Genomic DNA, 15,278 nt, shown 5'->3' on the forward strand with positions numbered 1-15,278 from the left:
ACTGTACCAGCGAGCCAGCCAGCCACTTACAGGCCCTGTACCAGCAAGCCACAGGCACTGTACCAGGCACCTACCCACAGGCCCGGTACCAGCCACCCAGCCAGCCACCCACCTACCACAGGGTGCCAGCCAGCCAGCCACCACAAGGTGCCAGACAGACAGCCACCCACAGACAGGGTGCCAGACAGCCAGCCACCCACAGACCCTGTACCAGCCAGCCACAGGCACTGTACCAGGCAGCCACCCACAGCCCCTGTGCCAGCCACCCACCTACCACAGGGTGCCAGACAGCAAAATAACGGCCTATATCGGCCACTACCGATACGTTGTGACCAAAATGTCGGTATCGGCCCTGAAAAAAACAAATCGGTCTATCCCTATTGTAAACCTTTAGACCTGAAATATGAACAAAATATATCCTGTCTCAATTAAGTGTAATTTCTGTCTGCTGCCTCCTTCCTCTGCTATCAGCATGAGTCACTTCTGACACGAAGAGAAAAATGGTGACAGGGGAGGGACCTCGGGTTGATTGACAGCCTCAGCTCTGTTCCTGTGTGCTGTGTGAAGGAGAATGTGTCCCTTCTTTTCAATCAGCTCTCATCACTGAGCTCTGCAGAGTGTAACTTCAGCTCTCTGCCCCGTTTTCCTAACTCTTAGGCAAGCATTAGAATTCAGCACTTTGAGCAGATGTACAGAAGAAAGTGCTGCAGATAAACATGTACAACTTATGTATGAGTATTTTTCTTTTCATCTCTGTAATAACTGAGGCCAGTCACTCCACTGGGTATGTGTACAGGTTTGCAACCACTTTAACCACTTAAGCCCCGGAAGATTTTACCCCCTTCCTGACCAGGGCCTTTTTTGCAATTCGGCACTGCGTGACTTTAACGGACAATTGCGCGGTCGTGCGACGCTGTAACTAAACTAATTTCACGTCCTTTTTTTCCCACAAACAGAGCTTTCTTTTGGTGGTATTTGATCACCTGTGCGATTTTTACTTTTTGCGCTATAAACAAAAAAAGAGCGTCAATTTTGCAAAAATAACAATATTTTTCACATTTTTTTATATGAAATTCCCCCCAAAAAATGTAAAAATCAAAATTTTTTAACATTTTTGGCCAATTTGTTTTCTGCTACATATGTTTGGTAAAAAAAAATCGCAAAAAGCGTATTTTGATTAGTTTGCGCAAAAGTTATTGCGTTTACTAACTAAGGGAAAGATTTCTGTCATTTTTGGTGGTTTTTTTTAACGCGTAATGGCGGCGATCTGTGATTTTTTTTTTTTGCGGTACTGCGACATTGCGGCAGACAGATCGGACCCTTGACTGACATTTTTTACACTTTTGGGGTTACCAGTGACATTACTGCAGTAATCAGTGCTATACATATGCACTGTTACTGCAAAATGACACTGGCAAGGAAGGGGTTAACTTCATTGGGGAAGGAGGGGTTAAGTGTGTCCCTAGGGGCGTGCTTCTTACTGTGATTGGACATGGCTACTGGTGTAGGAACAGTGATCAACGGTCCTACATAGTGGAACCGTATGATCACCTTTCCTACACAGGGGAGAATGACAGGCGGCTTTGTTTACATCAGCCGCCTGCCTTTCTCCCTTCACGGCAAACGATTGCGAGTGACCGGCGGACATCGGGTCCGCCGGTCACACACACAGACTTCCCAGGGAACGAGCCGGGGCGGGCGCGCGCTCGCCGGCTATTGGCTCACAAGCAAGTGACAGGCTAGTGACGTATATATACGTCACTTTGCCTGGCCATGGCTGACCGCTGCAGTATATGTACTTGCGGCGGTCGGCAACCGGTTAAGGACATCGAAAGCTGCCTATGGTCTCCACTTCTGATGTAGGGGGGATTGTGATGGGAAACCCGATGTAGGGGGAACATGATGGGGACTTTGATGCAGAGGGAAAATGATGGGGACCTTGAAGTAAGGAGGGCTCTGAAAGGAACCCTAATGGTCATTTTTTCGGCCTGTAAATTCAAAAAAATTTACCATATGACCATTGTACTGAAAAATTTGGAGATCCCTGGCATATAAACTATGCAATCACAAAAAGAAGAATTGTGGCTTTGTGTGAACACTTGTAGTTGTTTTAGTGCTTAGCAATGAATTGTGTAATTTTTTTAGTTAATATTTGTCCTCCATGTATCTGACCCCTGAGCTGAAGGTCCAATAAATTCATCTTGTAAACTCTCCCCAGCATCTGGCTGTTCCTGCTTCTGTTTCACTTCAAACCTGTTTATAGTATAGACTGTGAAGCCTGCCACCCGACATCACACAGTTTCCTTAGATTATATGAAGAGACTTGTGATCTCTCCCGCTCCCAGAGCACCGTTCAGCAGCGTTGCAGTTCGCTCATCCTCCATCCCAGTCCTGGACCATACATTATTTATAAACGACTTGACCGCCCGCAGCTTCTAACATGCTCATATTAATTGGCTGTGTTGCAATCAGGCTCGAAGAAATGGTTAGATCTAGAAAAACAGAATTATAATTCAGCTCTTCCTCCTGGCTGTGCGCTCACAGGAGGAAGAATTACACACTGCTCAATTTTGTTTACTTGTTTAATCAATTTCTACTTATTCGTTAATATAGTTCTGCCCTATTCTGCAGCACTGTACAAAGAATGTTTGTCTCTGTCACATCAGTCTCTGCACCAGAGGAGTTTACATTCTGATGTCCCCAACACACTATTATTATTCTAATACATTTATATAGCTCTGACATATTCCATAGTGGGGTACAGAGAACACTGAGCCAATCGCACCAGTCACAGCAACAGAAGAACTCACATCCTAATCTCCTCACCTTTTTGGGTTGAAAAACCAAGCCCAAACCCGCAATCAGTCATATGCTCCTTATCGGGGCCTCCAAACTTTCTAGCCAAAGGGCCAGGAGACTTTCACCCAGATTTTAGGGGGCTGGATTGTGGCCGGTGGGAGATGCCCTATTATTGGTGTCAGTGGGAGAGGTAGTGCCCCATCATTGGTATCAGTGGGAATAATAGCTCCCCATGAATGGTGTTAGTGAGAGGAATAGTGCAAAACAAAACAAGACAAGGCACACATCCGACCTAGCGTGATACAGTTTTTATTAAAAGGTTATCAGTAAGAGATTGATTGCACTCACATGTGTGGCAAACAGTTCCGGGCATATCCGTATCCTCCTCTCATGTATGGCCTCTTCAAGTTGAACAGGAAGCCCGATCGATGCTCTATCATTCGAGTATCGAATAGTGCCCTGTAATTTGTGTCAATGAGAGGAATAGAGCCTCATTAATGTGTCGATGAGAGTAATTGTGACCCATCATTGGTTTCAGTGGAAGTAATTGTGCTCTATCAATGGTGTTAGTGGGAGGAATTGAACCCTATAATTGGTGTCAGTGGAAGCGATGATGCCTCATCATTGATGTTAGTAGCAGGGATAATGCCCCATCATTGGTGTCAATTGGAGGAATTGTGCCTCATTATTGGTGTTAGTGGGAGGGATAGTGCCCCATCATTGGTATCAGTGGGAGGAATAGTGCCCCATCATTGGTGTCAGTGGGAGGAATTGTGCCCCATCAATGGTGTCAGTTAGAGGAATTGTGCCCCATCATTGGTTTCAGTGGGAGTAATAGTGCTCCTTCATTGTTGTCAGTGGGAGGAATTGTGCCCCATCATTGGTGTTAGTGGAATGGATAGTGTCTCATCATTGGTGTCAATGGGAGGAATAGTGCCCCGTCAATGGTGTCAGTAAGAGGAATTTTGCCTCATCATTGGTTTTAGTGGAAGTAATAGTGCTCTATCATTGGTGTCAGTGGGAGGAATAGTGCCCCATCATTGGTGTTAGTCGTGGGGATTGGTCCCAATCATTGATGTCGGTTGGAGGAATAATGCCCCATCAATGTTGTCAGTGAGAGGAATTTCATCAATGGTGTTAGTTAGAGGAATTCGTCCCATCATTGGTTTCATTGGGAGTAATTGTGCCCCATCATTGGTGTTAGTGGAAGGGATAGTGTCCCATCATTGGTGTTAGTGGGAGGAATAGTGTCCCATCATTGGTGTTAGTGGAAGGGATAGTGTCCCATCATTGGTGTCAGTGGGAGGAATAGTGCCCCATTAATGGTGTCAGTGAGAGGAGTTGTGCCCATCATTGGTTTTAATGGAAGTAATAGTGCTCTATCATTGGTTTTAGTGGAAGGGATGGTGCCCCATCATTGATATCAGTGGGAGGAGTCGTGCCCCATTCTTGGTGTTAGTGGAAGGGATCTGTAACCATCATTGGTGCCAGTGGGAGGAATTGTGCCCCATCATTGGTGTCAGTGGAAGGGATAGTTCATTATCATTGTCAGCAGGTGGAATTATGCCCCATTTGTGGCATCAGTGGGGAGAGTAGTGCCTCAAGGGCTCAATAAAGGCAAGCAAATCCACATCCCCATCCAGCCCCCGGACTACAGTTTGGAAAGCACTGCTCTATATTGATATTGATAATTTTTCTGCTTATTTTCTCACACCATTATTATTATTTATGTGAATATGTTTAAAGCATAATTAAATATAACATTTACTTTACTAAATTGTGTCAGTTTTAGATACATTGTATTGATTTGTGTTTGCAAGTTTTGCTAAGGTTGCCCTCTGGTTTATTTCAGGCTCTAACACCTGGCTGGTTCCAGAAACACGGGGCGCCATTGTCCAGGGAGGTTACGGCCACACCAGTGTCTACGATCCGATTACAAAGTCTGCGTATGTGCACGGAGGGTACAAGGCTCTGCCAGGAAACAAATATGGCTTGGTGGATGATTTGTACAGATACGAGGTGAACACCCGGACCTGGTGAGTATTACAAGGATGTATGAGGGCTGCAGAAATTTAGGAATATTCTTAGGTGACCAGCCTCTCTTCGCTGGTGGAATTTTTTTGATAGAAGAATATTTTGAGTTGCACTTTGTTTTTAAAGTAAAAATCTGGTCACATATTTGTGTGTTATTTGTCATTATTTTCAGCAATATATCTGTTTTTTACAAACGTAGCAAGAAACAATCTTTGTAGCCTGGTAAATTTAACTTATTGTCACCTTGTGACCCATAAATCTAACCCCTGTAGGGGATCTGTCAGGATATAATTACAGGAGCCTCCATTGATGAGCCAAAGGGTTAGAGGTCATCATCAAGTCTGACAGTGCCTGCCCTCTTATCTACATCAACTCACACACTGTCTCCCTTCTTCTGAGTGAACTCATATAGTTGACAGGGCAGCAACTGTAAATTTTACTGACTTTTGAACCCCTCACACAGAGTGAAGTGTTAGGACCCTTTCACACCTATGCATTTTTGTCAAGCTAGAAGGCACAAAAAAAAAATCAAAATAATTTGCTTTTAAATTCTGAGACTTTTCACATTGTTGAGCTGCGTTTGCACTGTGGTTTGAAAAGTGCTGCATCTGTAGTGTGCTTTTCAAAAGCTCAACAAAGATGCACCTTCCATTTAAAGGATATGTACTGCCAAACCTCGTTTGGCTATTCATCTCCTATGGATCACAGGAGTGCAGTTCGTTCTGCACTCCTGTGACCTGTTTTCAGCAGAGAGCGGTCTGAAGTCTGCTCTCTGCTGACATCACAGATGTCGGTCAGGTCATGGACTTACACCCAGCTCAGCCTCTCAGCGAGCCGCTGAGAGTCTGAGTTGGCCACTCCCCGCCCCTCCACAGCCCAGCGCTCCAGTGAGCGAGGAGGGGGCAGAGCAGAGAGCTGCTGACTGACAGTGGCTCTCTTCTTGGGGAGCTGTCAGAACTGAGCGTTCTGCAATGTTCAATCGCTCGGTTCTCAGTGCAGAGGCGCCAGGGTACAGATGCAGCATCGCACAGTTGCTGCATGCACCTAGGTAAATATAAATATGCAATAACCCCAAACCCCATACTTCTCTTTTAAGTAAATGGAAATGCTCCAAAAATACACCTCAGGGTGCGTTTTTTGGTGCAGTTTTGGGGATACGTGGCAAAAAGATGCTGGTTGTTAAGGAGCAGGCACCCACCAGCGTCCTTAACAACCAGTGAATAGCTGGTTGTTAAGGAGCCAGCACATGCTAACAAATAGGAGATATATAAACAAATATGGTCTCTCCCGCCCATGGTGATTACCATTATCCAGCTCCCATGATGGAGGTGGTCCGGCCGCCCCCCCACTCCTCCTCCCACATTCTCAAACCCGATACTCCCAGCTGTCCTGCCCAGTCTTCCTGGCTTCTCCCCCCTTTGGTGATAGCATTACTCCTGCACAAGAGAAGCTAGAGCATGCTGACTACCAAAGAGGTACTGGGGGTGGCATAAAAGTAGTTATCGCTGGTTGTTATGGACACCGACAGGTACTGGCTACTTAACAAGCAGTGAATTTCAGAGGCAGCACCTGCCGGTGTCTTTAACGACAAGTGAATAGCTGGTTGTTAAGAAGCCAGAACCCGATGGATGATAGCACAGATGGCGCTGTCATAGAGAGAAAAGCAGATGAAGGCATTGCCAAGGGGGGAGTACTGTGAATCCTGTGAGAAGTAATAAATACCTGGAAGTGGTAAACTGATACATTACTGAGCGTAAAAATTTATATCTGACACTAGATCCACCTTTAGGACTAAATAATTCCTGCATAGGCCTGATTGTAGCATGAGCTACATGCTAAAACTAACATGAAATGTCAAGTGAAATTTTCTTAGCAATATACAGTATACTTGCACAGTTTCAATGGTAAACGAAATCTTTAAATTTGCATATTTTCTCTAAATTTGTGATGAAATCTTTGGCGCCTGCCTACAATATGCCAACATAAAATCTGTCTGCCAGAATATAATGCATGTTATATACTTGTAAAATCCTCTCTTGTTTTGACAAAATAAATGAGGCCTGAGGCTGCTGCTCGATGCCGCCATCTTGGATGTGATGTCAGCAGCTCCAGCAGACTCAGAGCTGTCACTCCAGTGATATTCTAGAATATTCCCATTCACTGTTCCCCTGATAGCTACATAAACAGCTGTGTAGGGAGGGGAGGGGAGTGGAGGGGCAGAGGAGCTGGGCTAGTATCAGCAGTAATTAGACACTAGAGATGGGCTCAGACGTGTTCAGGATCCTAGGCCCAACCCACCTGCCCGATCCTGCCAGGAAGCCGACACTGCACACAGCTTATTGGGGGTCGGGGTGTGTTGGTTTGGGGCGCTACCACCTTGCACTACCCAGTGTGTAAAAATGAATAGTGTATGTGGTCCCAAAAAAGTGCACTGTGCTCACTTGAAATAGCGAAAGAGTGCAAGAGTTATATTACAAAGTATAAGGTGCTGCATGCTGTATATAATACTGAAATGTGCAATAAGTGCAATAAAATTGTACTATCAACAGTGTACTTATGCTGAGTGGATTGTACCATCTATGTATCGATCGTCGATGGTACAAACCACTCAGCATAAGCACCGCCACTAATCTGTTGATCCATCATGGCTGCTGATGGTGACGTTTAGGCTCCACGCTGCACACGTTGACCTTTTAGTTCCTGCATTCCTCTAAGCTGTTTGGAGATTAAGTTCCTTCTGCGGTAACTTTCTCTCTCATTGGTTTAATTTGTGCCTGCGGACACACGGACGCCCCCACCTGACTGCCCTGACGGAAAAAAGGATGGGGGAGGGGCAGCGGCTTGCCTCGCTGGTGACCAAATACACTTTCCTATCGAAATGCCATTAGCTGGTGGCAACTTGGCAACGCTGATGGAAGAAATCGTGTTTGTTTTCTTAAAAGAGCGTGTAGAAAATCAGAGCTTAATGTTAATGGATTCAGCTGAGACCGAAGTGATTGCACTGTTATTAAGGGTGATAATGTGAGAGGCAGCGTGAAATCTCTGACCCCCGATTCATTATAGGGAGGATAATACACCTACTATGGTAGACTGCGAGGTTGAGGCGGGGGTAAACGTGGGTGACCCAATGACAGAGAAGGATCTGTGAGTAATTTGTTGTACAGACTGAGATGAGCAGCTTCTGGAGCCAGCAAGATTCTCTCTTGTGTACTGCACACACAACAATTTATGTGATCAACCGTTCAAGCTGATTGATTTAATTAAAGTGGTTGTAAACCTCAGACATAAAATATAAACAAAGCATATCCTTCTATACTATGTACTTGCTTCTCTTCAAAGCTCCAAGTGTCATTTCTTGGCGCTGCCTGGGTCTACTGTTATCAGCATGAATCACATCTGACAGCTTTTTGAAGTGATTCATGCTGATAACAGAAGAACCAGGCAGCACCAAGAAATGAGAAAAAAAGGAGAGGGTAGGAGAGCTCCAGCACACAGCCTGTGATTGAAAACCACAGCTGTGCTTGTTCTGTGTGTAGAGGGAGAATGGGGGTGTGTCCCTTCCCTCCAATCAGGTTCAGATTTCTTCTCCCTCAGCTGTGCAGTGTGTGAATTCAGATCCTTGCTCGGTTTTTATTCTGCCAGATTCTATTAACCTGTGTGTTGTAGAATTCTGTACAGGACAAATGGTTGCAGATAAATAGGTACAATTTATGTAGAAGGATTTGTATAACCTCTGTGTGTCACCTGAGGTCAATCACTTCATGTCTCGATTGGTCATCCGATGCAACACAAATGGTAAATCCAATGGCATCAATCCAATTATTTTCAATGAGTAAAGTTTAAAGAGGAAGTAAACCCTCCTCAGGAAGTTGTACCTATAGGTAAGCCTATATTAAGGCTTACCTATAGGTACTGTAAATATCTCCTAAACTTGCACCGTTTAGGAGATATTTACCTTTAATTGAGCCAGTGACGTCACTGGCGCATGCGCTCTGAAGGAACGGCTGATCGTGCCGTTCCTTCAGAGCCCCGTGCCGTGACCGTCGGCTCCCGCGCGCGTGCGCGGGAGTGACGTCACCGCGGCTCCGGCCAATCAGATGGCCGGATGCCGCGATCCCGGAAGACGGGCGACATGTCATGAGAGCGGCACGGCGGGGGCTCGTTCTAAGGTAAGTATTTCATAATGAGCTAGTATGCGATGCATACTAGCTCATTATGTCTTTCTCTTGCAGGTTGTAAAAAAAAAAAAAAAATTTAAAACGAGTTTACAACCTCTTTAAAGCTAAGCTAAACTCTCTTAATCAACAACATGAACTAGTTTTAATCCTTATGCTGCTATCCTTAGTAAACAGATAGGAAAGTATATTATATTTACATTTTTTAAGCTTTTTTTTGTTTGTTTTTTACATTTCTTCAACTACTTTGTGGTTTCTGGCCTAGCCCAAAATGATACCATACTTCCCAGGAGTCTTCATGGGAATTTTTGAAGGAGGGATTTGCTCAGCTAAGCACACTCTTCAACCTTCATGCCTGAGCTAAGGGCGAAAATTAAAAAGAAAAATGTCAGCGCCTAATCCACAAAAAATAGCAGCTTGCAAAACAGTGTGAACATACAAACACCAGTGAAATAAATAAATAAAAAGTTGCATTTATTTAAGGGCGAAAATTGCTTGAAATAATTGCTGCCTGAATCATCTGCCATTGCTCAAGATGGCGGGGCTAGAAATCCAAGGGCAGTATTTTTACCAGTGATTTCTCAACAGAATAAAGCATGGATGGGTGGGTGAGTTTACTGTGAATTTTAAAAATAAATTAAAATAGCGTTTTCAGTTTGTGGTACAGTTTTGTTCCAGTTTAGGCAAAAAAGTCAACAAAAATTAGACTGATCCTTTCACTTTCATCTTGGAAAATCAGTCAAAAGCAATCATTGGCAATTGCTCAATTAAGCCAGAATTTTCCATCTGTTCATCAAACAGTCAGTTATGTGTATGAGGAGGGGCATAGACTGGAGAGTATGACATCACATCTAAGATAAATGGAAGCAGCCTGACTGTGAATATCCCTTCAGATTTAGGGCTCAGTTCATGTAAAGAAGATAGAAGATCGGCTTCTCATGGTCACAATGTATATGCACACAATTCAGATTTAGATTTCAGTGTGCACTCCACCAGCAATGGGAGCTCCTTACCCCCCTTGTCACTGTCGCTGTCACTGCCATCTTCTCCTTCTTATTCTGGGTTTCTTCTTCTCTTCTGAGACTTCTATCTTTAGCCAATCTTCTTCATTGGTTGACCACCGATATAAGGTAGTAATAGGAGAAGTGTGATTTATTATTGGGTGGTAATTGGAGAAGAGGTGGGGTATTATATGTTGGTAATAGGAGAAGAGGTGGGGTATTATAAGGTAATAAGCCGCAGTATTATAAGTATTATAAGGTGGCGCCAGGAGAGAAGATAGGGTATTGTGAGGTAGTAATTTGAAGAGGCAGGATATTACAAGGTGTAAATATTAGAGAGGACTGGTTTTTAGATTCTAGTAATAGGACAGACGGCAGGATATTATAAGGCAATTATAGAAAGGGAGAAAGGTAGATAAGACATGGTATTTGAAGGTAGTAATAGTAGATGGGACAACGTATTAGAAGGTAGTAATAGTAGATGGGACAACGTATTAGAAGGCAGTAATAGTAGATGGGACAACGTATTAGAAGGTAGTAATAGTAGATGAGACAAGGTATTAGAAGGCAGTAATAGTAGATGAGACAAGGTATTGGAAGGCAGTAATAGTAGATGAGACAAGGTATTGGAAGGCAGTAATAGTAGATGAGACAAGGTATTAGAAGGCAGTTATAGTAGATGAGACAAGGTATTAGATGAGACAAAGTATTGGAAGGCAGTAATAGTAGATGAGACAAGGTATTAAGAAGGCAGTAATAGTAGATGAGACAAGGTATTAGAAGGTAGTAATAGTAGATGAGACAAGGTATTGGAAGGCAGTAATAGTAGATGAGACAAGGTATTAGAAGGCAGTAATAGTAGATGAGACAAGGTATTAAGAAGGCAGTAATAGTAGATGAGACAAGGTATTGGAAGGCAGTAATAGTAGATGAGACAAGGTATTAGAAGGCAGTAATAGTAGATGAGACAAGGTATTAGAAAGCAGTAATAGTAGATGAGACAAGGTATTAGAAGGCAGTATAGTAGATGAGACAAGGTATTAGAAGGTAGTAATAGTAGATGAGACAAGGTATTAGAAGGCAGTAATAGTAGATGAGACAAGGTATTGGAAGGCAGTAATAGTAGATGAGACAAGGTATTGGAAGGCAGTAATAGTAGATGAGACAAGGTATTAGTGTAAGATTCTGGTACCTTCGGTACCCTTCCAGCCCAATTCTTCCGCATATAGCTACCTGTCCCTTTAAATCTCGTGACGTCATCACTAGGCGCCGCTCTGAGCGGCTATTTCAATCGCCGGTTTTCACTCACAAGGTGTTCGTACAAACCGCTTGTTACACAGCCTCATCTGACGCTGCCGAAGCCTCCAGCTTGTAACGCTCCTGCTTTTCATGTATGGTGTGGATTTTCAGCTGCAGAAATATTCCACTTCAGTAGTCATGTAAGAGAGATGCTGAGATACCATTCCCAACCTCAATGACTCATCATGTGTGGAAGGTCTTAATTCAGCTAGTAAATACACACACTCAACAAGCTGGTTCCTAGAGTGACTTTATGTATGTAGTAACACAGTGATGAAGATTTAAGAGACAGGTTGAGTGGAGGTGGTAGGTGACAGACACTTGAAGGTAAGACAGTAGCAGATGGATGCAGGTAGGTTTAGCAATCATGTATGGTAGCAGATGACAGAGTAGCAGGTGGACATACAAGAGAGATCAACCCAGTGCAGGAATAAGTAGCAGTAGTCTTAAGAGCTAGCAATCTAGATATGCAGATGTGATAAATAGTCTTTACTATGCAGAGCTAGATAGTGTAAGCTTAGTATAAGTTTATAGAGGGTTCCCCTGCGGGGTACTTAGCACTAATAGCAATACAGCCGAAGGTTGGTTCAGGAGGAGCGGATGATCCGGAAGCGGGATGCAGGGATCAGCGCAGCGAGGTTCCGTCAGCGAGGTATGCTTGCAAGCACGAAAGCTTCAAGCCAGGTTAGCATCCAGGTAAGGGTGTTTGAACGAACACATGTGAGTGAGAGCCGGTGATCTAAATAGCCATCCAGTCCAGCGCTGAGTTATGACAGCATCAGTCTTAAAGGGAAACACACCTATATGTGTTTCTTCTATCTAGGTAGATGGAAATCACCCGGAAATAATGTGATAGGAGGCACTGAGAGTGCCAGAACCTTACAGTACCCCCCCCGTAAGGCCGGCTCCGGAAGGCCTCTAAGGCTGGTTGTCGATATAAGAATCGGAAAAGACTGGTTGCCGATACGAGAATTGGAAAATACTGGTTGCCGATACGAGAATCGGATGAGACTGGTTTCCGATATGAAAATCGGAAAAAAAAAAAAAAAATGGTTGCCGATATGAGAATCGGATAATACTGGTTGCCGATACGAGAATCGGATAAGACTGGTTGCCGATACGAGAATCTGAAAATACTGGTTGCCGATACGAGAATCGGATGAGACTGGTTTCCGATATGAAAATCGGAAAAAAAAAAAAAAAAATGTTTGCCGATATGAGAATCGGATCAGGTTGGTAACTGATCTGAGAATCGGATCCCTTGTTGCCGATATGAAAATTGGATCAGGTTGGTAACCGATGAGAATCGAATCACTTGTTGCCGATATGAAAATCGGATCAGGTTGGTAACCGATCTGAGAATCGGATCACTTGTTGCCGATATGAAAATCGGATCAGGTTGGTAACCGATGTGAGAATTGGATCACTTGTTGCCGATATGAGAATCGGATCAGGTTGGTAACCGATCTGAGAATCGGATCACTTGTTGCCGATATGAGAATCGGATCAGGTTGGTAACCGATGTGAGAATCGGATCACTTGTTGTTAGGGTGTCTGCTACATGAACCCCTCACTAGAATCGGACGCATAACCATCCGAAGTAATCCTAGTAGTCCTAGCAACCAATGCTTCTTCAAACATCCTCAGATCCTTCCTACATACCACCGTGCCATTAGAAGCGCGTACGCAGTCAGGTGCAAGAATCTCAATATTTTCATTGGAAGCTAAAAATGTGCTTGCAAAAATAGGAGTATCCTCAGGAGGTGGTACAGGAGGTTTTTTAGAACGTGGTATCAAGTTCACTGGAGTTGAAGGAATATCTATTCCAATATTTGTTAATTTCTGGGTGTCCTTCTCTGATATAGAACGGGGACAGGGCTGGCAACAGCCTTGATAATTTCCAGGCTGTTTTTCAGGGAAGACCCTTCGGATTCGCCTGGCCTCCATTGGGAGAGCCTTAGGCCTATGGGGTCTGGTTGGGCAGAATGTAATGAAATGTCCCCCTTCACCACAATAAAAACAAAGGCCACAGATTCTCCTGTGATCTCTTTTTTCTTGTAAGGACAACCTAGTATGTATGGCACCAATCTCCATAGGCTCCTCATCCATCTCTGTAGGATCAGGGTTCAAATGGGATGTGTCAGAGTGACAAGGCTGACTGTTTAAGGCAGGCTTGGACCATGACCAGGCAGGATCACCATATTTACTAGGTTTCCTTTTTTCCCTAGGTAGCCGGGGTCTGTGGTTACCTGGAGCAGGTTTAGGAGTGGGGTCAATGGCCGAAATCCGAGCAGAACTGGATAATGGCATTCCCATTTTTTCAGACTTCCTTTCTCGTAGTCTTCTATCTATGGTGATACTGAGTTGTATCAATGCATCCAGGGTTTTTGGCAGATCCGCTCGGGCGAGCTCGTCTTTAACGGCTTCTGATAGGCCAAGCCTAAATTGGGTTTTCAGAGATGCATCATTCCATTCTGAATCAAGGGTCCATCTCTTGAATTCTGCGACAAAGTCTTCCACAGGTCTCCCACCTTGGTTCAAGGATCTTAATTGAAAATCGGCAGTACTCTGCCTATTGGGATCATCATATAGGCTAGTAAGTTCTGCTAGAAACAAGGCATAGGAGCTGAGAAGCTGGTCGTTTTTCTCAAAAAGAGAGTCTGCCCAGGCCCGAGGATCGCCTGTTGGGTAAGAAATAATAGTACAAACCTTAATATGATCAGTAAGGCTGCATTCACACTTGAGCGTAGCGTTTTTACCGTGATTTTTACCGCGATTTTTACCGCGATTTTACCGCGATTTTTTCAGGCGTTTTTCATTGACATCTATCAAAAACGCTGGTAATCAGCCCAAAAAGAAGCTCATGTACTTTTTTCAGCTACAGGCGTTTTGCAAAACGCTCAGATGTGAACAGGGGCCATTTAAATGAATGAGGTTTTACTTGTTGGGCGTTTTGGAAGTGTTTCTTTTGAGCGTTTTTGGAGCTGAAAACGCCCAGGTGTGAATGGAGCCTAAGGTAGGTACGGGGTCTTAACAAGAAAAGTAACTCACATGCGTTTTTAAATTCGCGAAATTTTTTGCGATCGCCTGTAAATACCAAAGGGGGATTTATCTTGGGTTCAGGGGACTGAGCAGAGGTAAGTTGTGTCAGTCTAATTACCTGCTGCGACAGAGCCTGATTGTCTTCTTTTAATTCAGCAAGTGCGTGTATTAACGCAGTTACTTGCTGTTTTAATTGTGTCACCTGAGTGGTTATTTCTGCTGAATCCATTTGTGGGTTCGTTCAATCTGTAACGCTCCAGCCGAAGGTTGGTTCAGGAGGGGCGGATGATCCGGAAGCGGGATGCAGGGATCAGCGCAGCGAGGTTCCGTCAGCGAGGTATGCTTGCAAGCACGAAAGCTTCAAGCCAGGTTAGCATCCAGGTAAGGGTGTTTGAATGAACACATGTGAGTGAGAGCCGGTGATCTAAATAGCCATCCAGTCCGGCGCTGAGTGATGACAGCATCAGTCTTAAAGGGAAACCCACCTATATGTGTTTCTTCTATCTAGGTAGATGGTAATCACCCGGAAATAATGTGATAGGAGGCACTGAGAGTGCCAGAACCTTACACAGCTATTTCCTGTATCTCGCTACGGATCCTGTAGCTCGCTACCGATCCTTCTCCTCATTACCGGACCCCTCATCTCTCTAAAACCAACTAGTGATAAGTACCCCGCAGGGGATTCCTTCCTATCAACTTGCACTATCTACTCTTGTATACTAAAGACTGTTGCTATCTATGCATTACTATTTCTATCATCTGCACTGTTACATAGATTGCTAGCTATGGAGTCTACTACCATCTATATCCTTGCACTGAGTTAGCAATTCCTGTACACTTCATCTGCTGTCCCCTACCACCTGTTAATTGTACATGATTGCTAACCTATCTGCATACTATCTATCACCATCTGCTAACACTCCTGAAC

General features: G+C 44.1%; 1 protein-coding gene across 1 annotated transcript in view; it reads left to right on the plus strand.

The window, feature by feature from the left end:
* Positions 1–15,278, plus strand: part of ATRNL1 (attractin like 1) — a 1,075,574-nt gene that overhangs the window by 284,042 nt on the left and 776,254 nt on the right. The window contains exon 9 of the mRNA XM_082267948.1: positions 4,652–4,835. Coding sequence (XP_082124074.1) covers positions 4,652–4,835 — 184 coding nt within the window. The remainder of the gene's footprint in view (positions 1–4,651; positions 4,836–15,278) is intronic.

Source organism: Pelophylax lessonae (assembly GCF_965119305.1).
Source record: "Pelophylax lessonae genome assembly, chromosome: 9".
Lineage (NCBI taxonomy): Eukaryota > Metazoa > Chordata > Amphibia > Anura > Ranidae > Pelophylax > Pelophylax lessonae.